Source organism: Mangifera indica, chromosome 18 (assembly GCF_011075055.1).
Source record: "Mangifera indica cultivar Alphonso chromosome 18, CATAS_Mindica_2.1, whole genome shotgun sequence".
In the NCBI taxonomy this organism is placed as follows: Eukaryota; Viridiplantae; Streptophyta; class Magnoliopsida; order Sapindales; family Anacardiaceae; genus Mangifera; species Mangifera indica.
In genome coordinates this window covers 1799082-1826021 of record NC_058154.1, presented here as the reverse complement: position 1 = coordinate 1826021, position 26940 = coordinate 1799082, and the positions used below count along the sequence as shown (strand labels likewise).

At 34.2% G+C, this 26940-nt stretch overlaps 3 protein-coding genes across 3 annotated transcripts; all 3 read left to right on the top strand.

Moving 5' to 3' along the window:
- Positions 1–8903: 8903 nt before the first annotated feature.
- Positions 8904–11525, top strand: LOC123201553 (laccase-4-like). Its single transcript, XM_044617110.1, is given in 6 exon segments — positions 8904–9043; positions 9427–9578; positions 9661–10034; positions 10118–11050; positions 11131–11205; positions 11208–11525. Coding segments are annotated over 6 exon segments (1674 nt in total). The 5' UTR covers positions 8904–8956; the 3' UTR covers positions 11261–11525.
- A 2257-nt stretch (positions 11526–13782) lies between these two features.
- On the top strand, positions 13783–16216 carry LOC123201619 (laccase-4-like). Its single transcript, XM_044617199.1, is given in 6 exon segments — positions 13783–13947; positions 14026–14177; positions 14260–14633; positions 14728–15300; positions 15303–15653; positions 15755–16216. Coding segments are annotated over 6 exon segments (1668 nt in total). The 5' UTR covers positions 13783–13860; the 3' UTR covers positions 15886–16216.
- A 2238-nt stretch (positions 16217–18454) lies between these two features.
- Positions 18455–20865, top strand: LOC123201611 (laccase-4-like). The gene is made up of 5 exons (XM_044617186.1): positions 18455–18607; positions 18830–18981; positions 19059–19432; positions 19508–20434; positions 20523–20865. The coding sequence occupies exons 1-5, from the start codon at positions 18521–18523 to the stop codon at positions 20651–20653; spliced, it is 1671 nt and encodes a 556-aa protein (XP_044473121.1). The 5' UTR covers positions 18455–18520; the 3' UTR covers positions 20654–20865.
- Positions 20866–26940: the final 6075 nt, after the last annotated feature.

Here is a 26940-nt window from a genome sequence, read left to right as displayed (position 1 = left end):
CGTATTACATTATCATTGATTATAAAAAATTATCGAAATATTTTATTAGTAATAAACTAAATAATATAATATTAATAATAAAATATAAATTATCAAACTAATTTTAAATAACGTCAACTAATCACCCCCTAAATGTTACGGGTCTTGATTTTGTACCAAAATATATAAAACTTATTTTTGTGCAAGTATTCTCTACCTCTAGTTTTTACAATCGCAATCTATTTTATTGCTCTTATTCCTAAACTATCTTTACAAAATGTTCGATGAGTCTCGAGGGATTATTCTAATTCATAGAATAAAAATCCCAAAAGACAGTGACTTTAGTTCTCAGGCAAGCTGCTGTTCCATGTCGCACAATCGAGGTCTCTGCTCTGTCTTGCTGTTCCACTTTTCCAACATGTTACATAGTCAATCTAGCTACAGCTGCCATTTCCAAGTAGCAATGTTCTTGTCATTTTAAAGCTTTTGAAATCATATTTTCATGCAGTGTAAAATGTGATATAAAAGTTGAGGTTCATAATGATATATGTTGAAGACAAGATTTGTAAAATGGACCCCATATGGCTGTCTTATTTTTCACGTGGCCTAATGTGACCGATCTGATTGTATCCAAATCAGAATTGGTTTACCAGTCGGGTGAGTTTTGGACCGAAAACGTTGTTGGGGTGGATCACCTTGGAGGATCAGTCTGGGTAAACTGCTGAAAGACTACAACAGACGCTCAGTCTAGCTGCCCTAAAACATTAAAACTTAAAAACCATTTTATAAGAATGCTCTTCCTTTGGTTTGTCATGATTTAAGCCTTAGTTAAAGAGTACTAGCATTTTATAAGAATGATCTGATTGTATCCAAATCAGAATTATGCTGATTGATAACTGAATTATGATATGACTGATGACTGAAATTATGCTGATTGATGGCTAAAATCATGATATAATTGATGTTATTATGCTAACCTCCCCCACTCCCCTCCCCTCAAGCTCAAGGTGGCAGAGTAGGGCCAACTTGAATTTGAAAATAAGATCATGGAAAGGACCTGGAAGATGTTTTGATTGATGGTTGGGCTTGTGGGTTGCTGAAATTGTGGGTTGTTGATATTAAGACTTAAGGGTGAGTTATTTGGATGAATGGTTGCTGATATCTAAAGTATGAAGGAATCAAATCCGCTGGCAGCTGGCAACTGATATCTAAAGTATAAAGTATGGTTGGATTACTGTTTGGATGGATGGTTGGGCTTGTGGGTTGCTGAAATTGTGGGTTGTTGATATTAAGACTTAAGGGTGCGTTTGGTTAAAGGTTTTTAAGATTACCTTGGTAATCTATCCTTTATTCTCTTGTTTGGTTTGTCAGTAATAAAAGATTACAGTAATCTTCTATTACCAATGCTGACGTGGCAAGTAATATAGGTGGTAATCTGATTACCACCTTCACCTTAGGTATTTAAAGATTATTGGGGTAATCTTGAGTCTATTATAGAAAATTATTATTTATTAATTTTTTGAGATAAAAATAAATTTATTTTTAATTAATATGACAAATAATATGGGCATTGTAAAATAATTTACTGTAAACCTTGTAATTATTTATACCTATCAAATTTTATCAAACATAGTAATCATTTATACCAAGTAATCTTCTAAGTAATCTATCTTCAAGGTAATCTTTCTATTTTAGTAATCAAATATTGTCCAAACCAAACGCCCTCTAAGGGTGAGCTATTTGGATGAATAGTTGCTGATGTCTAAAGTATGAAGGAAGCAAATCCGCTGGCAACTGGTAACAACAAAGGCGGCTCAGGGCAGATTGATGGCCGATTGATTGAGTTGCATGAAAGGCAGGGTATGACAATGAGGCACAGCAAAAAAAATATTGCATTGTATTTTATTTCATTATAAAAGTTTGCACAAGGGAGTATTTATATACAAGAATGAAAGTATATACAAGATATGAATATTGATTGATTGCTGAAATTAGGCTACGATTTATTACTAGAATTATGTTGATTGATTATTGAAATTATACTATGACTGATGGCTGAACTTATGGTATGATTGATGACTGAAATTATTTTGATTGATTATTAAAATCATGATATGATAGATGTTATTATTCTACCATTGGATAAAGACTAGTTTGAATTTGGCTCAAATCCATAGTGTTCAATTTGAATTCATTTTACTCAAATTAGCAATGAGTTCATTGGAGAAACTGCTTGAGAAAAAAACAAGTCACTAAAATGAAGAAAAGTGGTTGGTTAAGAGTATTGTCAGAGAAGAATAAGAGTAGTCAAAGAAGAAAAAGAATTGTTAGAGAAGACAAAAACCGGCTAGAGAAGAAGAATATTCACCAAAAAAGAGGAAAAAAAAGTTGTCAAAAAAGAAAAAAAAGAAGAATCATTAGTAAGATGAGCTCTGATGTGATGATATTGTCAACACATCAGTTTCGAGCCGAACAACGATTTGAGCCTGAGGCAGCTTGGATCTCGTCCACCCCTAGTTTACATAATACCAAAGTGGGCATGGGTAAGATATGAACCTGAGATAACCATGAAAATGCTTTTAAATTCCCACTATTTTAGAAAAGTTTAACATTACATCAAATCAGAAGGCATGCATACTTCGAGTTGGTGTGTTTGGATTAGGTTATTGCTTGCACATTTGTTTTACCTTTTTTTTGCCCTACATGATCATATCATCATGCTTACATAATTTACATTATATATAATAACTTATTCAAAATGCATTCTCATCATGAGATTGACACTAGAATTCTTCTGTTTACATTAAACTGCCTTGTGGTTCACATTGGTTCTCTGAGGAAGTTGTTAACTGATTGTGAAATTTTACCTCGCAGTTGAACCCATCATTGTCTGGTAAAATTTCGCCATTAGTTAGCCAGAAGCGTGCAAATTAATCAGTTAGTGGATGCCAGTGGCCTCTTGTACGCATTCCATTTTGCAACCAAAAGATTTACCATGCCTACTGCTCACATCTGTAACAATATAACCCAGCTGCATTGTGCTCAGATGGTTCCCCAATGCCGCAGTAGTGAGTAGGCTTCTCATGGCATCAGGAGCCTGCTCATAAAAGAATTCCAATTGCCCGATAAAGGTGAACACTTGAGCACACCCTATAATGAAGTATTGGGACATTTGTCTTATATGAACCTTGAAAGAACTATACTTCAAAATGACTGAAAAACTCAAAATCATATAAATTCTATATTAGATGCCCATAATTTTTAACGGGAGATCCAAGTTTTATACCTTACATTTGGGATTCTTACATTACTAGAAAATTGACTTTGGCATGTGTTTAAGTTCATAGTAATTGTGTTTCCTTGCTTCACAGAGCCTCGCAAGCTCCAAGGAAACTTTCATGCAAATTGCAAGATTAGACGGTCCTCACTGTCGTAAACTGGTACCCAAAAGATGACAGTGATTGTGTCAAAGATGGAAAGTGAAGCTGAGGAGATTTCAAATGAGGTTCTGCTCATGTGAAGGTCCATTGCTTTGCCTTGCAGGAGAAACAAGGTGCCCATTTGACTGTCTACATTAAAAATTTTAATGCCAGTTGCCCATATTGGAAGCAATCTTCACTGTGCAAAGACTCCAAGCATTATGGAGCCTTTTTTACAATATGATGGAGACTACAAAAACGTATTGCAATCTATAACCCTGTTCGACGGCAAACATTTGTTTCAACGCACGTTGCCTTCAGTCCATGGAGAGATGTTGACATTGTTAATATTGTCATTCTCAGAAAAAAAAAAAATTGCAAGGGCTGTTTAGTGATTATGTCCCAAACCAAGTTCGATAGTAGAAATTTTAACTCTAACTTAACTTGACTCAAATCTGAGTTTGCATCACCGATGATTTTTCTGGATTCCAACAATTTTTAACCAAAAAAAATGAGCCAAGCTCTATTTTGAGTAGACTATTTTGAATCTGTACCGAACGCAGATGGACATTTTTTCCAATTTTGATTCGAATCTACGCCTAGAATGACTAGTGTGGGTACTGGGATTGCGTTGCGTCTGCTTCTTCAACAGTGAAAGCTGGCATTAGGCCATAAGTGAGACCACGGGTTGGGCTCAAATAGTTGAGTTGAACCTTGATTTTGTTTAATAATTGGATCATCTTATCCATAAGAAAGCTTAAACTCTAAATGTGAAACAGTGAAAGGATGAAATATATATATATAATTAAGTTTATGGTTGTAATCAATAAATTTGAGAATATATTTATTCTCATAAAAATGAAGATCAATTAGTTGAGTGCAAGGATGGATTTAAATTGAATCGAATCAGACTTAACTCATTGTTTAACTTGAATGAATTGAGTTTCCCTTCTTTGATGTTACTATTTATTAGTTCAAACAAGTTTGGTTGAGAGATTAACATTAGGTGGCAAGTAATTTTATCCAAAAAGCTATTGTTTTGATTGAGCTAGATTGTGCATATATACATCAATCGCTAAATACACAATTAAAAATTGACAATATTGAGCTGACACTAATGCCAATTTAGGTATGATGTATCACTTGAATTCCCTTTCAAAATAGATTGCATAACATTAACAAATGCTTAATCCACCACATTGATTTGTGCCGATTATAAATATGACATTTTATCTTCTAAAAACTATATAATATATTCTTTTGGTAACTTTTTAGCTCAGTAACCAATGTAACACGTTGATAAATTATATTTTATGAAAAAGATGTCTGAATATTTAAGAATTATAAGGTGGAAAACTGAAATGGATTGGGTACTAGGTTACCATAACGTACGGTACACTCCATCACCATCACCAGCATTTAGATGAAATTGACAGTCTAAGTCCCACATGGAAAATAAAATTGACACCTTTCATAGAAGGCAAAAGGACTATTTCACACCCAAATTTTAATGTAAAGACGAATACACACCTACGAAGTTTCAAAAACTAAAACATTCATCTATGAGCTAACTTTTGTTAAAATTTTCTGTTACGACTAAGGGTAAAATCATCATTTTATCAATATTATTAAAAAATTTATAATTCTAACTCATTCCCCCCTCCCCCCGGGTTTTAAAAACTCATATTTTACTTCAACCTCAATTTTGAAAAGTAACATTTTTTACTCTAAATTCTTAGAGTTTTCTCCCCTCTCAAGAGACGGTGGTCGCCACCATCTCCTCCTTTAGCTTTGTTATCTCCCTCCTCAACAAACGATGTTGACAGAGACGAAGTCATCTTGTCGCTCTGTCGAGAAAGAGACAGAGACTATTCATCAATGCAGATAGAAGACAAAAAATTTTTGTCATCTTCTGTTTTCGTCAATGAAGAGATAAAGACAAATCGTCTCCATCTCTTCTTCAACAGAGAGACGAGACGATTTTGTCTCGTCTTTGTCAACTGAAACGGAGTTCTTCATCTTAATCAATGTTGTCTTCCTTGGAGGGAGACGACCAAACTAAAGGTGGAGACGTTGGCAACTACTATCATCGTCACTGGAGAGGGTAGAGAACCTTAAGGATCTTTAGTTTTCAAAACCTAAGGAGGGAAAATAAGATAAAATTATATATATTTTAATATTATTGGTAAAATGATGATTTTACCCTTAACTATAACAAGAAAATTTAATAACAGTTAATCTATAGTTAGGTGTTTAGGTTTTTGAAATTAACAATCTAAGTCCCACATAGAAAATAAAGTTGACACCTTTCATAAAAATGGCAGTTTCACATTTTATCATCAACAAACACCCCACACGGAGCTTAGCAAATAAAAAAAAAAATCCCACATGGCACGTGCCTTCCCCTTTTCAATTGGATAAGTATTGATACCCTAACTTTTAATTTTCTTCAATTCCAAGGCAGAAAAAAAAAATCATATTCCTAAAACACTTACCAAAAAATTAACATAACGTTTAAGTTTCTATTAGAGTTGGATTCGAACTAAACTAGTTCGACACATGTTTAGTTTGAATTTTTTGGATAGAGTAATATTTCATATATAAACAAATTATACAAATTCATTCAAAAATCTGATTTAGTAATGTGTAATTGGGTGATGAATAAAAATATACGTACAAATAAATTATATAAATTTATATGTAAAAACTGAGGTTGTAGCTTGTGATTGGGTAATATGTTTGTTTACTTTTTCTTGTACTTCAAAATCATCTAATCAGATAACACTACCTTAGTTTATATAAATAAGTTTGTATATATAGTATTACTCTTAGGTGATTTTGAAGTGAGAAAAAAATTAAACAGTCACTTCATCCAATCAAAAATTGTCATCTCAGTTTAAACAAATAAATTAATAAAATTTATTTGTACACATAGTTTTATTCTTATCCGGTGATACTGTTTATCTCATCAACAACACCATTCATCCCCCAATAACATGAAAACCTTTCAATGACATCTCTAAGCAATCTGAACGAGTTCAAACTTGAGTTGAAAATTATAAATTCAGATTGAGCTTGAGTCTACCCATGTGTAGACTTGGCTTAACTTTAATATATCCAACCCTAGTTTCTATATATATATATCAATATGAAACACTTTTCTTTTTCTATAATGTTTTCAAGTTTTGAATATCAAGCAGACAAAAGCCCGAGAATCTAATTTGTTTTCATCTGTAAATGTGAATGGTGAAGATGAAAGAAACAGTAGTTCTTAATAAGTTGAGAACTCGCAATCGCTAATGGTTTGAGCTCAAAGAAAAGGACCATGAAAGTGAAACAAAATCTGCCATGCATCCACAAAGTCAACAAGAAGCAGTTCAATATATACATTGCCGTCACCGTTTATTATGTTAAAACGAACTTTCAGTCTTGTCAAAGCTACTTAATTGTTTCTTCACTGTATAGATTTCATTCAGAAAAGAAACGAGAAATGGATAAGAAAATAGGGTTGCCCACTATTACTTACCCACCGTTGGTTTAATCTTAACTTTCAATCAAGTCATGATGATGAAGATGGTGCTTTGGTGTGTTACAATCTGATGCATGACATGAAAGCCATTTCTCAACCGTTGATTATCTTCATGGGTAAGCATTGGTGTAGGATACAAGCAAAATACTTACACTCTTTCGTAAAAGAAAAGAAGAAGACGAAGAAGAAGAGGAAGAAGCTTAGACTGTGCAAAGCTTTTGTTCAATTGTCTAGCGCCCAGCATCGGTCAAATGCTTTTTAGGTGTTCTATCAATGCAATCTAGAAGCAATAATTTTTTTTTTTTTTAATTCATAATGATCAATAAAGTACCTAAAAAATATAAGTAAATAAAAACTTACCCCTTATGGAAGATGACCGGTAGTTTATTAATGACAGATTTTCATGTTGGAAAAAAATGAATTTTTTATGTGTACATTAAAATTAACTATTAGTTTTCACGACTAAAAATTATTTATATTATTTTATCTAAATATTATATTATAAAGCGTAAATGAGAGTGTAATTATCATTTTTCAAAATTGACTAGAAATAAATGATAATTCCCATATATTGTTTAAAAAATTATCATATTTACCCTATATATTTTTAAAATATTTTATAGTCCTAATAGCTCTTTTATAACATTTACATCTCTACTTTGTTGTAAATTATTTATTTATTTTAATGTATAATTGTAAATTTTTCATCTATTGAAAAGTATATTAAAATTTAAAAAAATAAAAATTACTTCCAAACTTTTTAGAATTTCAAAAACCCCCTAAATTTTTATTATTACTCGAAATACATGATTATATACCATTAACACCGATATCTATACTTATATTAATAATTTTTTATTTTTAATTAAAATTAATCCAAATTAGGTGTATAAAAATTATTTAATAAACTTTTCGGGGCACAATGTTATTTACCTAAAGAGTTTTTTTTTCAATATTTTTATAGAAAAAAATTAATAATTTTTTAAAACAAATTTAACAGGTGGGTGGAAAATTAGACTTTTTCAAACTTAAAGATGGAAATATGTCATTTCATCAAAGCTTGGGTGGGCCAGAGACCTTTGCCAGTTTAATTCTAACAATGGGACAATTTACGATTTTACATGTCAATTCTTGTTTCTGTCAATTTATTGGAACTTATCATCTATAAAATTTGCAAGAAAGCTGTAAAACTATCAAGTTATTGTTTCTAGGATTTGATTAAAATGGGTTGAACATTAATCACTCTAACTGATATTGCTCATTGCTCAAGTATTGTACCAAATAAAATTCAATATAAATATAAACAGTTCTAATTTAACTAACATTATATTATATTTTTCTATTCATACTTGACTTACCCACCAAAATATTTCCCATAAATATATATACATATGGATATATCATGATGTAGTTGGATGATTTTAAATTAATAATAAAATATCACTTAATCACATGATGACATATCTATATGTATACACATTTGTGATTAATGATAAATATTAATCACTCTTACTGGTATACAAATGTGTATACAAATGGATGTGTCCCAAAAGTGGATACACATAACATTGCTTAAATCGAAAACAGAATCAATAAAATTTTGTGTACCCACTTTATGCACACAAATGGGTATAAACTTGATGTGTTATCAAGTAATTAAGTAATTTTGAATTATAGATAAAATAATATTTAATCATATAATGATATATCATGTGTATATGTATTTGTGTACCAAAAAGTGGGTACTTATAGCATGCTCAAAGGGAATATAGAGAGCTGATGAGATTCATTTCCGAATCTTAATTGGTACCTAAAAAGCTACTTTATGTAACATGCAAGACAGAAGAACTAGGGTATTTTTTACGAAATCTTATTTTTGAGGAATAAAATTTGTTCATTCACCTAACCAATGAAAACCGACATTACAGCAATTGTCTTATCCTCTATATAATAACAAGTTTCAATGTACAACCGCAACTAGCCTGAAAGCAAGAACCGATAGACAATATAAACAAGAAAGTGATCGACAATGGACTCTTGGCTTCGACTTTTGCTTCTTGTTGTATGCCTTTTTCCTGTTGCAGTTGAATGCAGGGTTCGCCATTACAAGTTTAATGTAAGTATACAACAATTCATGCTTGGTGACAATGCAGCCTTACTCCTTCAGTTTTTCATTAATCTTTTTTTTTTTTTTTTTTTTACTTTCTTACTGTTGTACGTTAAAGATTCTCTCATCAAATAAAAATAATGTAAGTATGTGATATATAAGTATGATAGATTAGACTTGAGTACAAACTAATTAATTTTATATAATATGAGTTTCAATCTCCATATTTATAGGGAAATATATTTCTACATGGTAAATCATGGTAACTTGCTAGTGGACTTTTTATTACGGCAAATGAGTGGGAAGCCGGTGGTGAAGAAGTAAATATTTGCAGTAACTTATGCAAGAAATTTATAACAGAGGTTTGGTGCTTTTCTGGGTAACTTTTGCAGGTGGTGATGAAAAACTCCACCAAACTGTGCTCGACCAAGCCCATCGTCACTGTTAATGGGAGGTTCCCAGGACCCACTCTTTATGCCAGGGAAGATGACAATGTACTCGTCAAGGTTGTCAACCATGTCAAATATAATGTTTCAATCCACTGGTGAGAAATCCTGAAGATTGAATTGCTAAATCATTAACACAATTTAAAATGTTGATGTATTAAATTACTGTTAATTTGCCAGGCATGGTATCCGGCAACTCAGAACCGGCTGGGCTGATGGACCAGCATATATCACACAGTGTCCAATTCAGCCAGGCCAAACCTACATTTACAATTTCACAATTACAGGCCAACGGGGCACCCTTCTGTGGCATGCACATGTTCTCTGGCTAAGGTCCACTGTCCATGGTGCCATTGTTGTCTTGCCTAAGCTTGGAGTTCCTTATCCCTTCCCACAACCACACAAAGAAGAGGTAATTGTACTTGCTGAGTGGTGGAAATCAGACACTGAAGCCGTTATAAATCAAGCTCTCAAATCCGGATTGGCCCCAAATGTCTCCGATGCCCACACAATTAACGGCCAGCCAGGGCCCGTATCTACTTGTTCTTCACAGGGTAGGATTGGATTATGTGAATTAGAAAAATTCATTTAGAAAGATAATAATCTTTGGAATTCTTTTTCTGTCATGTGCATGCAGGGGGCTATACACTACCTGTGGAAAATGGCAAAACCTACCTGCTTCGTTTGATCAATGCTGCACTCAATGAAGAGCTTTTCTTCAAAATAGCAGGGCACAAACTTACTGTCGTAGAAGTTGATGCCACCTACGTTAAACCATTTAAAATAGACACTGTTGTAATTGCCCCTGGCCAAACCACTAATATCCTGGTTACTGCTGACCAAAATGCTGGAAAGTACCTGGTTGCAGCATCTCCTTTCATGGATGCTCCAATTGCAGTCGACAATGTCACTGCAACAGCCACATTGCACTATTCAGGCACACTTTCTAGTGCACCCACAACTATCACCAAACCCCCTCCAAAAAATGCCACCGCAGTTGCTAACAACTTCATTGATTCTCTTCGTAGCCTTAATTCCAAAAAGTACCCAGCCAAAGTCCCACAAACCGTTGACCATAGCCTTTTCTTTATAGTTGGACTCGGAATCAACCCTTGCCCTTCTTGCAAAGCAGGAAACGGCAGCCGAGTGGTGGCTTCTATCAATAATGTGACGTTTGTTATGCCAACAACCGCATTACTTCAGGCACATTTTTTCAATATTAGTGGGGTATTCACAACTGACTTTCCCGCTAATCCACCAAACACTTTTAACTACACAGGAACCCCACCAGCCAACTTCAGCTTGGCCACCTCTCGAGGAACTAAAGCCTATAGGCTGGCTTACAACTCTACAGTTCAACTTGTTTTGCAAGATACAGGGATCATAGCCCCCGAGAACCATCCAGTTCATCTGCATGGATTCAATTTCTTTGCGGTCGGTAAGGGACTAGGGAACTACAATCCAAAGACAGATCAGAAGAAGTTCAATCTTGTTGATCCTGTAGAAAGGAACACAATTGGTGTACCATCTGGAGGATGGGTTGCTATAAGATTCCGGGCAGATAATCCAGGTACTTATACCACTTTAACTTTTCTGAAAATCCGCAGCTTCTAATAAAATGTTAATTTCTTTGAATTTTATGTTACGAAGGAGTTTGGTTCATGCATTGTCACTTGGAAGTGCATACAACATGGGGACTGAAGATGGCGTTCTTGGTTGACAATGGCAGGGCCCGAATGAGTCACTTCTACCACCTCCAAGCGATCTTCCAAAATGTTAAATCACTAAAACAATTCATAGATAATTATACAAAGTAGAGAAATCTTCCATAAAAACAAGAGGTGCAGAGTAACAATGCGATTACACAAAAGAAGATGAGGAGAGCTAATAACAAGACTGGATACAATATTATTTCTTGAGTAAATACAAATTTTGCTCAAGCATGTTTCAATATATTTGTACGAAAACTACATGAAAGTTTTTACAACTATATGTTGTTCCAAATGAAATTAGAGTAATGTTATCTGTATAACTTTTGTAAATAATTTTGTGCACAAATAACAACGTATTATTATATGATTGAATAATTAAAAATTAAAGGTAAAATAATATTCAAATGAAATGTTATTCGCAATCTCTGTTTTTGTACTTACTGGAAAAAAAAAAAAAAAACCTCTTTTTTGGCTTTTGCAATTATCACCTAATTCATACAAAAAGATTAAAAAAAAGAAAAAAATTATAAAATTTAATCTCTTTTTCACTCTTATATTGATCATTTAACATGTGTAAAATGTTGAAAAGGCCAAAAAACTTATTCCTACCCAAGGTTTGTTGAATCCGAAACTAATATTCACCAAGTATCGAAAACTTAAACTACCACCCATGGACTGTTAAAATTAACAGAATCAGTTAGTATGAAGGGTATAATTGTCATTTAATATTTAATATTAAAAAATAAAAATTTGTCTCCTTTTCCCCGTTTAAACTTTAAAAACTAACCATTTTTCCCAACCCTAAGTTTTGAAAAATTCACTTTTGCCCTTGTTAAGGTTAACTAAAAAATGCAACACATTTTCTGGCAACCAAATCACTTCGGCCGTCTTGTCCCAGATCAACAACAGATGGCCTAGTGCTCTCTCTCTCTCTCTCTGTGTCAGAGAGACGAATTAGCAAAGAAATTCGTGAGAAGAAGAATTCAATCGATTTGTCTTCTGCTTCATCTCATGAATCCACCTAATTCATCTCTCTGACAGCTAAATCTAAGAGCCTAGATGAAGACAAACGGACTTCCATGGCTTTAGAGTCAACAAAGGCACATGATGGCAGCCATCGTTGAATCGAAGCATGGGTTGACAAAGCACATGACCCATGCTTCGATTTGATGATTCTTTGGCTACCATTCTTCAAGGAGAGCACCGAGAGGGGAGAGAGCATTAGAGAAGATGATAGGTGGGAAGCCAAAGTTGGCCCGTGATGGAGAAGGAAGAAAAAAATAAACCTAGGGAGGAAAATGAAGTTTTCAAAACCTAGGATTGGGGGAAATTGTTAGTTTTTAAAATTTAGGGGGAAAAAAGATGAAATTTTATTTTTTAATATTAAATATTAAATGACAATTATACCCTTCAAACTAACTGATTATGTCATTTTAATAGCCTATGGGTGGGAGTTTAGATTTTCGATATTTAGCAAGCACCAGTTTAAAGATTCAACAAACCTTTGGGAGAATAAGTCTTTTGGCCTATTGAAAAATAAAAATAACCTCTTTTTTGCCTCGTATATAATAATAGCTATCAGGGTATTTCTGACACTTCCCATTCCATCAATATCCAGAGCATAGAACCATTCAAATCAATGTATCCACTATCTAGGAAGAGTATTATGAACACTGAATGTTAAGTATTTAATTGAGTATTTTAATGATAATTTTAAGTATCTAATTAGATACTTAGATGATATATCATTATGTGATTAATTGTTATTTTATTATTAATTTAAAATTAGTTATTTACATGATATTATATCATTTGAACATTTAATATAATATTCAAAACTAAATACTCATGGTTGTATTGATCCAAGGAAAATAGGCATTATTATTCTTAGGGGCACATGAACTATACTTCACCAACATTTGTTTTTATGAATTAGACATTTTTATGGTACAAAGAAATTTAGAATTTTTGAATGAAAATAACATGAATATAATCAATCAATGATCTTCTATATCCCATTAGAAATACCCTGGAGACTTGCCACCAAATATCTATCGTTTGCAACTCGTGCACTACAAGCATATTTGGTACAACGTGGAGAAGCATCCACCAATAAAGTCAACAAATTACCGAGTTGAAATGTAGACAGAAAAAAGAAAAAAATTCCTAACCAGTTACTGAACTGTGACACAGGAAAAAGACGGTGACAAGTTGCTCAAGAATAAGAAAAATCGTCATAAAAAGGCCAAAGAAGAAGAAGAGGTCCAATGCGGCGATGCTGGTGAGCCCTCAAACTTCAATCGAGCTACCAAACTAAATCTTTAGCTCGATTCAATCATGTGTTAATATGTTCTCTCGAGAGTGGGGGTCATAAACAGCTTCCAAATCTGTCTAATAGATAACGGAATTAAGAAGCTTAACAGTTAAATTTCCAATCTAGTTCGTCAGTAAACAATATCATGGAGAAACTTAAATAGGAAAATCTTGTTTTCAAAGAATATGTTTACTCACCAAATCAGAAAAACGACATGGCAGCAACAAAAAATTCCCTTCAATCCCCCACCCATATAAATTTGCATTAGCTCGCCATACATGAATGCAATAAGTCTCAAAGCAAGAAGAGAATTTGAGTTTGACATTGAGATTGAGATTGAGAAGGAAGAACCAGATGAACGCCTGGGTTCGTATTCTGCTTCTTGTAGCATGCTTTTTCCCGGCTATGGTGGAATGCAGGGTTCGCAACTACAAGTTCAATGTAAGTAAATTGATCCATAATTCATCTGTAACACTTCAAATAAGTTCCCTTTTTAAATTTATTTTTAAACCTTCACAGGTAGTGATGAAAAACTCCACTAAATTATGCTCGACCAAGCCCATTGTCACTGTTAATGGGAGGTTCCCAGGACCCACTCTCTATGCGAGGGAAGATGATACCGTGCTCGTCAAGGTCGTCAACCATGTCAAATATAATGTTTCAATCCACTGGTGAGAAATCCTGAAGATTGAATTGCTAAATCATTAACACAATTTAAAATGTTGATGTATTAAATTACTGTTAATTTGCCAGGCATGGTATCCGGCAACTCAGAACCGGCTGGGCTGATGGACCAGCATATATCACACAGTGTCCAATTCAGCCAGGCCAAACCTACATTTACAATTTCACAATTACAGGCCAACGGGGCACCCTTTTGTGGCATGCACATATTCTCTGGCTAAGGTCCACTGTCCATGGTGCCATTGTTGTCTTGCCTAAGCGTGGAGTTCCTTATCCCTTCCCACAACCACAAAAAGAAGAGGTAATTGTACTTGCTGAGTGGTGGAAATCGGACACTGAAGCCGTTATAAATCAAGCTCTCAAATCCGGATTGGCCCCAAATGTCTCAGATGCCCACACAATTAACGGCCAGCCAGGGCCCGTATCTAGTTGTTCTTCACAGCGTAAGATCAGATTATGTGAATAATCTTTTGTTAAGATTCATTAGAAAGATGACTTGATAATTTTTGGAACTCTTTTTCTGTCATGTGTATGCAGGGGGCTATATACTACCTGTGGAAAATGGCAAAACCTACCTGCTTCGTTTGATCAATGCTGCACTCAATGAAGAGCTTTTCTTCAAAATAGCAGGACACAAACTCACCGTTGTGGAAGTTGATGCCACCTACGTTAAACCATTCAAAACTGACACTGTTGTGATTGCCCCTGGCCAAACCACTAATGTCCTGGTTACCGCTGACCAAAATGCTGGAAAGTACCTGGTTGCAGCATCTCCTTTCATGGATGCTCCAGTTGCAGTCGACAATGACACTGCAACCGCCACATTGCACTACTCGGGCACACTTTCTAGTGCACCCACAATCATCTCCAAGCCTCCTCCACAAAATGCCACCGCAGTTGCCAACAACTTTATTGATTCTCTTCGTAGCCTTAATTCCAGAAAGTACCCAGCCAAAGTCCCACAAACCGTTGACCACAGCCTTTTCTTTACAGTTGGACTCGGAGTCAACCCTTGTCCTTCTTGCAAAGCAGCAAACGGTAGCCGAGTGGTGGCTTCTATCAATAATGTCACGTTTGTTATGCCAACAACTGCCTTACTTCAAGCACATTTTTTAACATAAGTGGAGTTTTCACAACTGACTTTCCTGGTAACCCACCAAACGTTTTCAACTACACAGGAGGCCCACCTGCAAATTTGCAAACCAGCAGCGGAACTAAGGTATACAGGCTGGCTTACAACTCTACAGTTCAACTTGTTTTGCAAGATACAGGAATCATAGCCCCTGAGAACCATCCAATCCATTTGCATGGATTCAATTTCTTCGCGGTTGGTAAGGGACTAGGGAACTTTAATCCAAAGAAACACCCTAAGAAGTTTAATCTTGTTGATCCTGTTGAAAGGAACACAATTGGGGTACCATCTGGTGGATGGGTTGCTCTAAGGTTCCGGGCAGATAATCCAGGTGATACTGATCTTTCTTAGGAAATTCGCTTTGATCCCTCTTCAGGAGTTTCTCTGCAATTACAGCTTCTTATACAAATGCTAATTTCTTTGAATATGCAGGAGTCTGGTTCATGCATTGTCACTTGGAAGTGCATACAACATGGGGACTGAAGATGGCGTTCTTGGTTGACAACGGCAAAGGCCCAAATGAGTCACTTCTACCACCTCCAAGCGATCTTCCGAAATGTTAAAGCTCTCAACTGAAGTATTCTATGCATAATTATCCAGTGTAGAGAAAATATAAATCTCCTCATTCAAACAGGTTGCAGGGAGGATTATGCAGTATAAAGGAGAAGACTGGAAGAGAGAGTTATTAACAAAGCAATATACGGATCTGCTATTATTTCTTGAGTAAATTTAAATTTTTACAAAAACTCTGTTAAAGAAAATTACACTCAATTTTCACAACTTAATTGTATAGGGAACCTAGCCATTTCACTTGTCGAATAAAAATTGATATACTGTTGTGATTCTTTCGGACAGATTGAATAAAAAACTTGTTCATGATATGTTTCTAATTTTTATTCATGTCTTTGTATAAACGAACTAGAGAAAATGTAGAATCAATAAAGTAAATAATTACACTGAAAACAATATATATAGTGAAAAGAATGAGCATGTGATTTATTTTAATTTATCTAAAAATAAGATAACTTCCACTAGTGTTGGATTCAAAAAGAGCTCGTTCAAGCTTTAGCTTTGCTCTAACACACGAACATGAACTTGAGATAAATAAGCATAAACTTGAATACAAGCTAGAGAGTAGTAGGGAAAACGAACCCAATCCAAACCGAATAGAGGTCATGCTCGACTCACATCATTAAAAAAATTAGAGGGAAAGATGTCATTTAGGAGAGTTGAGCCAAACATCTCATGTTAACTCAAGCTAGGTGTGAGTCAATCATGAACTTTTAAATTATGAAGCAAGCTAAACATAAACTGGTGTTTTTTTATGCTCAGGAAGCTCAAGCCAAAAACTAGTCAAGCTCATCTAAAAACGAGTCAAAAATGAGTTTCATCTTGTTTGAGTTTGGATCAACTTGAATCTAACCCTAACTTCCGTTGACTAAGTAATAAGACCTTGTATATACTGCATCTGATAGACGAAGTAGTTGCTAATTCCAACACCCCTCAACCCAAATCCTTATGTCATTTGAAGAAATTAACTTTGATGTGCATCTATGGAAAATGTCTATCTATCTATCAATCATTTTCCAGATGCTATTTTAAATAGATAGCAGAAAATTATAAGACTTGACGCGGTTAAGTTTCACAATGTTCTTCACTCTTTGTAATGATTGAAAACAAAAAGGTTGATTGATAAATCAGTTCTTTTGCCTCTATCTTTTCAGGTCCGGTTAGAAACAAAATTAAGAAAAAGTTGATGATTATCAAGAAAATGTCTTGGGCCCTAAAGTGTACAAAAATTAATTAAAATACACATAATGCAAAATGTTGAACTATGTACATCCAGATTTGAGTACATGATTGGATACTCAGATAATCTGTATGATTGAATTATTTTAAACTAAAGATAAAGTAACATGTAATGACATTATGACACATAATTTGAGTACTTAAAACTAGATGCACATAGAATTGTTCAAGCAATATAGTAATCAAAATTAAGATTTAATTTGTTAACAAAGATTCAACATTCTAATCATTCTAAATTTTCAATTTTTACTGTTCTAGGACTCACATATTTCTATGGTTATGGAATGCTAGTGTTTTGTGGTTAAAAACACCTGGTTTGTCAAACTTGCTAATACAACATCGACGAGGTGATCAACAATTATCAGTGGATGGATTACGTATTAGCTCGTAGGTAAAGACAAGGACATAATCTCACCCAAAAACAATGAAGAAGAAGAGTAATATTATAAGTATCTATTTTGAATACACAACACATTTTATATGTGTTATTACATGATTAAGTGTTATTTTATTCACATGATAACATACAATAAATGTGTTCTCATTTGTGTACTTAAAGTGGGTATACATAATTTTATTGAAATACAATAAAACTATATGTATACGCTTTTAATATATAATTTAGGTACATAGGTGATGTGTTATCATCCGATTAAATAATATTGAATTAAAGATAAAATAACACTCAATTACATAATCACACATCATCTATATACTCAAATTATATACTAAAAATATGTACATATAATATTATTCTTTCTTTAAAGCACTCTGTCAATATTGCATTTGTGGACGTAGACTCTTGTTTCTCAATTGAACCACGTAAAAAATTTTATTGTTTCTTGTTCTTCTTGTGTCTCTTCACCTCGTTGCGCTAATCTTATCATTAACACCTAACATTAGAATATAGAAACTAAGATATCAAGGCACTGAATATCCAGAGAATCATACTTAATTAATACTGTTTATGAGATAAATATTGTTCCTTGTGTCGTTGTAATTAAATTGAACACCCGGAACCATATTTTTCAAAGACAAGAGAAAGAAGTGGGGTCAATTAGTTACATCTACTAACATTAATTGCAACCAACAGGAAATATCGTTAATTTTCTCATAATTCTAATTGGTTCCTAAGTAGCAACTTTATGTAATGTTCACGATATCATTGGATTTGGAGAGTTTTAATTAGGTAAATTTTGTATTCCAAGGAAATGTTCATACACCTAACTACCAAAAACGACTTGCCAGCAAGAACCAAATTCCCTAATCTTATACCCCTATATAAATTTGCGTTAGCCTGTCATACATGAATGCAACAAGCCTCAAAGCTAGCTGAAAGACAGTATCTAGAGACACTTTCTGAGAGTGAGGTGAAAAGGAGACAACAAAATGGACTCCTGTTTTCGGCTCCTGCTTCTTGTAGCATGTCTTTTTCCAGCTCTGGTTCACTGCAAACTTCGCCAATACAACTTTGATGTAAGTACAATACATCATGAAAATGCTTCTCTTCCCCCAATACCCTTTCCCTTACGTAGAAGTTGAAAACTATGTGTACAAACTAAGGTAACGGTGCATGATTAGATGATATTTTATTTTTTCTCTTATTTCAAAATCAAGGTTAGATTGTATGAATTTGTTTGTGTATATAGTAATACTTTATGTCGAAATGTAGTTGTCAATTCTTCGTAACTTGAACAGGTGATGTTGAAGAAATCTACTAAACTTTGCTCAAGCAAGTCCATTGTCACTGTTAATGGGAGGTTCCCAGGACCTACTCTTTATGCAAGGGAAGGAGATACTGTACTAGTCAAGGTCACCAACCATGTCAAGTATAATGTTTCAATCCACTGGTGAGATGCCTTAGCATATTCATGATTCAATAAATTGTTAAGATTGGATTTTTTTTAACCTGTGATTGATTTGGTAGGCATGGAATTCGGCAACTCAGAACTGGTTGGGCTGATGGACCAGCGTACATTACACAGTGTCCAATTCAGACGGGGCAAAGCTATGTGTACAATTTCACAATTACAGGCCAACGGGGCACACTTCTCTGGCACGCACATATTCTCTGGCTGAGGTCCACCGTCCACGGCGCCATCGTAATTTTACCTCAGCGTGGAGTTCCATATCCTTTCCCAAAACCCAACAAGGAAGTAGTGGTTGTACTCAGTGAATGGTGGAAGTCAGACACTGAAGCCGTCATCAATCAAGCTCTCAAATCTGGCGTGGCTCCTAATGTCTCTGATTCCCACACCATTAATGGCCATCCAGGGCCTGTCTCCAGTTGTTCTTCACAGGGTACTTAAAATAATGGCTTTACCAGATATTATATCAATTCTATGAACTTTCTTTTATTTAGAACTTTATGTGCAGGTGGCTTTACGTTGCCTGTCGAAAACGGCAAAACCTACATGCTTCGGATAATCAATGCTGCACTCAATGAAGAGCTTTTTTTCAAGATTGCAGGTCACAAGCTTACAGTTGTGGAAGTTGATGCCAGCTATGTAAAGCCATTCAAAATCGACACTGTTGTAATTGCCCCAGGCCAAACCACTAATGTCCTAGTTACTGCTGACCAAAATTCTGGCAAATACCTGGTTACAGCCTCTCCTTTCATGGACTCCCCAATTGCAGTCGATAATGTGACTGCCACCGCGACGTTACACTATTCAGGCACACTAGCTAATACCCCCACAACTCTCACCAAGCCTCCTTCACAAAATGCCACTGCAGTTGCTAACAACTTTATTGATTCTCTTCGTAGCCTTAATTCAAAAACATACCCTGCCAGAGTCCCAAAAAATGTTGATCACAATCTTCTATTTACAGTTGGACTTGGAGTCAATCCTTGTCCCTCTTGCAAAGCTGGTAATGGTAGCCGGGTGGTGGCTTCTATGAATAATGTCACATTTGTTATGCCAGCTACTGCCTTACTTCAGGCACATTTTTTCAACATTAGTGGGGTATTCACAACTGACTTTCCTGGTAACCCACCAAACGTTTTCAACTACACTGGAAACCCACCAGCAAATTTGCAAACCAGCAGCGGAACAAAGGTTTATAGGCTGGATTACAACTCTACTGTTCAACTTGTTTTGCAAGATACAGGGATCATATTTCTGGAGAACCATCCGATCCATTTGCACGGATTCAATTTCTTTGCGGTCGGTAAGGGACTTGGGAACTACAATCCAAAGACAGATCAACAGAAGTTTAATCTCGTTGATCCTGTTGAAAGAAACACAATTGGTGTACCATCTGGCGGATGGGTTGCTATAAGATTCCTGGCCGATAACCCTGGTATACTTTCTATTTTTCTTCAGAATCCTTAAATTATCGTCCTTTGCCTATTTCTTACACAATGTCTCTTCAAATTCTGCTTCTGCAGGAGTCTGGTTCATGCATTGTCACTTGGAAATTCACACAACTTGGGGACTTAAGATGGCATTTTTGGTCGACAATGGGAATGGCCCCAACCAGTCACTTCTGCCACCCCCGAGTGATCTTCCAAAATGTTAAAAGCACAAACAATCCATACATTATTATAAAGAATAGAGAATTCTCTTCATCAAAACCGAGATATGGAATAGAAAATGAAACAGAGAGAAGAAACTAGATACAGGATGCAAATATTATTTCTTGAGTAAAGGCAAATTTTACTCAGCATATTTGAATAATTAATGTAAGAGAATCTTATTATATGAAATGAATTTTTTTCTTCTGGGTTTTCATTTGAATTATGAAAGAATGGTTATCCCTATCATCTTTGTTATTATTTTAACAGTAACTGATAACATATTAAAATAATAAATATAACTGATTGATCCAGGATTCTAATTGAAATAAGAAGGAGAAAATCTTATCTTTACAGTAAACTCCAATTCACATAGTAACTTCTAGAATAGCGACTAGCTATAGAAACAATTACATGTGTCTCAAGTTGCGGATTAACATTTCTTGTCCAAAGAATGCAATCTATCTATTGACTTTACTTCCATATACGCACGATGGAAAGCGATAACTTTCCATACTCGATCATCATCATAGTTCCCATATGTAATAGATTATGAATTTAGTTTTTTGTATTTGAATTTGAAATGTAACTAATAAGATTATAACTAAGTATCATCGTAAATTAGAGAAGAAAACTCTCATAAAAATTCGATTATATTTCTTGGTAACATTTGTTCAAAATCAAGTACTTATCAAGATATCTCTTTTTAATCATTGTTTACACTTTATCAAAACATTCTCCTAGAGTTACTATAATCATAAACGTAGGCTTCTTTGTAATAGGTTGAAAAACTTAAAAAACTATTATATATCCAATTTTCTATATATTTTGTTTTTCTCTTATTCTAATGGATTATAGAATCGATTAACCGATCCTTACTATTATTGTTACAATCTATCTCACACAAGTGTCTAAATCGTATATATTAATTGATGAAAAAAAATATAATCTATATACACACACACACCCTATCAACCCAAACCCATTTCCTTTATTTAAACCTTCAAAATCAAAGCCCATTCAAATTGACCAGTACGCAAGTGTGTTGTAAATGGTATCCAGAGGACATTGAGCTTGATTCTTTTAATATCCTCTGAGTCCCATTTCAAAAAAAATGTTTCTCTCTCAAAAAAAAAAAAAGGCTGGGGCAACTTTGTTGGAAAGAAATTTGGTTATAGAAAGTCCAATTTATACGTATAAAATCAGTAGCATATATACAGAAGATGTCTTAATTATATACTTATTTTGAAGTCTAATCACTCTACAACTATTATACCAATTAAGTCAAAAGTTTAATTTTGAAATGTTATCATAAGAGATTTGAATTTATATTTTTTTATACATAAGTCATCTATTTTGCCACTTAAGCTATGTCTCGAGACCGTACCATTACAATTTTATAAGCAGAGAGTTATGTAAACTTAGGGTTTGAATGGATTGATCAAAGGTGACGGATTCCTGAGGGGAAAGTAATGTACCCTGGCCTCACAAGATTTCTGAATATAATTCTTTTTTTGCTGAATTCCCTTTTCACTAGACTTGCAATCGTTCATCTTTTTTAACATTAAACCTCGACATCCCAAAATAGGATAATCAATTGAGAAGACACATTTTCCCTGTCGTTGCCTTGTCTGAGTTATATCGATGCAAATTGCACAGGCTTTTATGTTTATGTACTGAGAGATTGGAGATTTGTTTTGTCCACTCCTAATTGGGTATCTTGCGGTTGTCATATTTCATATATGTTTTTGGTTAACCTGGTGGGTTTCAGTTATGAAGGAATCTGTACTGCAAAAATATTAACTAGCCTCCTCTTGCACTTCAAAAGCTAAATTTGCTAGCTCGTTCCTGAGTCTTGACCATTAAAAAAAGTAGGACAAGACTTTGTATGTTGACATCTCATCAGCTCAATTTGTATTATACAAGCTTTACCTGCAGATCCTGGGATTGACATGGTTTTTTGATTTTTTTAACGAGATTGGTTTCTGTCCTGCCTAGTTTTTCCTCAAAAAAATACAAATATAATTATGCAATTGTTGGCATTAAAGAATAATAACATTAAGTATACATACTTTGAACATATAAATGAATATACAGATAATATATTATTATATAAATGTATAATTTTGAATTAAAGATAAAATAGCACTTTATCATGTGATGTCACATCATATTTATATACTTATTTTGTATATTCAAAATGTCTACATCCAGCATTACTCTTATGCCAGAGCATTACTTCCATTGCAAAACTCAACAACCCACCACAATTCGCAGACACCAGAATTCATGACAACCTAGAATTTTAATTTCCAAATTTCGGTCTTTGCATTATTACTACCACCGCAAAACTCAACAACCCACAACTATTTCCATCACCACAACCATCTCAACACCGAGAGCTTTCCACCACTTTCACACCATTACCACCATCGCAAAACTCAATAACCTACAACCGTTACGACCACCGCAACCATCTCAACACCAAGACCCACCCCCCCCCCCCCCCCCCCCCCCCCCCCCCCCCCAACCACTTTTGCACCATTACCACCATTGCCGAACTCAACAACCCACAACCATAACCACCGATGCAACCATCTCAACAACCCACAACTCCAACACTCGTTTTTATAACAAAAACAAATCCAACCACCAAAACAAATCTCATCAATCATAACATACAAATAGAAAAAAAAAAGATTCTTAATCAAATTTGAAAAAAAAAAAATTTAAAAGGGAAAGGAAGTAAAATGGTGGTTGGTAGGGATGAGTTGGACGAAATTTTGTGTGACAAAGAGGTGAGAGATGGAGGTACGGGAGAGATCAACCTCCATGATTTGGCCACTTGGCAGCTCGATGGCGCTGCCCAAGTGTGGATTCGCCATACCATGAAAAAAGGGAGAAGTAGAAGAAACATAAGGTGGCGGCGGAGGAATAGGAGGAAGAATAAAAGGAAGAGAATGAGATTGTGGAGGAGAAAGAAGGAAGGAGTAAAAAAGGCAATATGATAAATTAATTGTCTAATGTCATTTTCTTGCAATAGAGGTGGATTTTAATTGAAAAAGTGTAATTTTTACCTTCAATAGATAACAAAATAACTTAATCAAACCCTATAGGTTAGCTTGAGTAGTTAAACGAAAGGACTATCTCATAAAAAGATTGGGTTCGTTTAATATGATCTCTTTTATATGAAAAATTTGAACTGATTAATTTAAAACCAAATAATAATTACCCGATGTTCAATCATTGTATCCCGATATTTACCTATCTGGTAAAATCAGACTGGATTAACAACATAACCTTACAAACATTAAACAAATGTCACTTTTAATTAAAATAATAAGAAGAATCCTTCCCTTATATGGAAACCCACTTTGTTTAAGCCGTCTCTGTCATACCCAACCACACACCCCTTTTAAAAGTCTCTGAGTGGGAGACAATAATTACTTCCATAAAATATTATGAAACTGAAAGCCCTGGAAAAGAAGAACTTCTTGTATGAAACTGATTTTGTAAGTGTAATAATGGAACTAATACAGTTTGTATGCGGTCAGGCCACTGATCATGTACATTTATAAGAAAAAACAGCCACTGTCTTCGTCATCATCCATTAAACGAAAGTTTTCTTTTTTTTTTTTTTTATGGTTCAGCTTTCTGTGCACATTCTTAAACTAAAAGGTGAACCTACTAATTTATTGGGCTATACATCTTTCCAATGATTATTTTACCATTATATTTTCTCTTAATCTATAATAATTTATTTTCTGCCAAGACAATAGTGTTCATTTTAGGTTTTGATCACTTCAATTAATTGGTGCAGTGAGGATTCTTTCTTTTGGGTGAGGTGATTAGTAATGTCCAATAAATCCTGATTTCCAAGCATTTTGGGACTTTAAAAACTGATTTTCTTACTTTAAGAGAGGGACTTTTATTAGTCTCTAACTAGGGTTATTCTATTTTTACTCTACCCTATTGTTAGAGTCAACGTTGAAAAGCCAAATCTTTCGGTTGTGTTTTGGTTGTATTGTATACATTTTGTATCTTTCTTTATCATATTTATGCATTAATAATAACAACACTTATACATCTTTCATTTACATAAGTATTTATATATAAGATGATTATGCTCTTAGAATGGTAGAATCGTGATGAAAAAACCAAGTGTATTTTGTGAGGACTCTATGCTCACATCAAGTAGCCTAAAAATGTTTGTAGCTCCAATATTATCTTGACCATAGGTGCATATAATACAATAAAACTATCAATGTTGAATGACCTATCGAGAGGTAGTGACAAATCTCACATATTAAGGTTGTTTGGTGACATCCTAATGCAACACATGAGTGTATGTTTTTTATATAGATATAATACCCCTAGTGTCTATGGAGCAAGTCTTCTAATGAACGATAGTGCATATAATCCTTAGACTTGAGATCATCAGAGCACTTTGTGCATTAAGGCATGGTTTGAAATTAGCCTAACATAGTCTTTTATCTATGGCTATCAATGTGGTAATTGTTGGCTATGTTAAGAAGTGTATTAAGACTATGATAGATCGACATAACATTAATCACTCTTGGGTACAGAAAAAAATAATTTGATACATTATTTGATGAATTAATATGACCACTAAAATCTATAGCTATAGTGGGATCGAGTTGTTGCTTAAATCCAATTGTATTTTGTTATTGTTTTGAAAATTAAATGATAAACTCAAGCGACGATAATAGATAAACACTATTTTTATGTCTCAATTTTGATAAAATATTAGATGATGAAAAGATTCAATTGCACAATAAACATATATTGTTCTTTCAATTACTGTTCATCATTTGGAAGGTCATGATATCTTGCTTGAGGACAATTTTGGTTTATGATTAGAGAGTGGACCAATTATAAATTAGTCATGATTATGTTAACTATCAACACGACGGGGAACCAATAAGTCACACAGAATAAAGGTTGATTGCCAGGGTCTAAAAGCTAAGTAGTAGATTTGGGATTGATTTATGAGTGTAAAACACATGTTCCATATCAAGGAATGACATTCTTAGTTTGGGTTGAGGAACACTTATTCCATATGTTGGACAAGAGTTTGATTAGGCTTTGCATTGACGAATGCCCGTTTCATATTGTGGAATGTTTTTTCTATGCAAAATATAAATTAAAACATTATGTTGCCTTAATTGTTACTGTTCATTTTTCATAAAAATACATATATTTCTCTTGAAAACCCTTTCCTCTCTCTATATCAATCCACTCCAACAGATCACTAGCACATTCTTGAGTTTTCTAATACTTTCCATTGATAGTGGTGGCCTTGATGCCCAATGTGGATGTGAAGCATTCTTCCTCTACTTGGAAAGGATTGTGGAAAATCGTTTCATTGAGAAATTGCAAAGAGAATGAGTTGTCAACACAGACTTAATTTTCTTCTATCTTGTTGTATGTTTTGATTCATACCCCTAATCCAGGGTTAGGGTTTTGTGCCTTTTAAGTAAAATTTTAAAATTACATCATTGTTTGTTTGATAAATTTTAGCACAAAGTTCCTTACACCCATAAGCTCGGTAACATTCTTCTATTTATCAATCTATTCGACTTCTTAACAGTTTTACATTAGTCTTTTGATTTTATGATATTTTGTGTTACACCTCTGGATAAATCTCATATTGATAAAACATAAGAGAGATGTTAAGTTTGTATGAGTATTTCACATCTTTTAAGGATATTATGATAAAACTAGTTAACTCGCATATGAGTTCATTAAGCTATTAAAATGTGTTTTGGCTTGCAAGACCCAAAAACAAAACCATGACCAACTTTGTATTCAAAATAAATAATATTTTAATAGTGAGTCAGATTATTGGACTAACGATGTTAAATTTTGAAAACTCAATTATTCTTAAATAAAAGTTTCAAATGGAGTTGGACAAAAAACTTGGATTAAGCCCGAACCAGGCCATAAGGGGTCGACCTAGGCTAGTCTAGACCTGAGGAGGGGTGATTGGACCTAGATCAAGTTAAGTATCCAAGGCTTTCGGCTAGGGACTAATTTGAAGGCCCCGACTGAGCCCAATAGTAATTTTAATTAAAAAAATTGAAAAATACAATATCTCCCCTAATGGTCAATTTTTTAAATAATTTTTATTCCAACTTTTAGTTTGGCCGTACTTTTTTTCACTGCCCCCTATTTGCCTTAGTGTGGCTTCAAGAAACATATTCATTTTTTATATGGAGAAACTCTTACAATTACAATTACAAGAAAAAAACACTCATACAATTACAAGAAA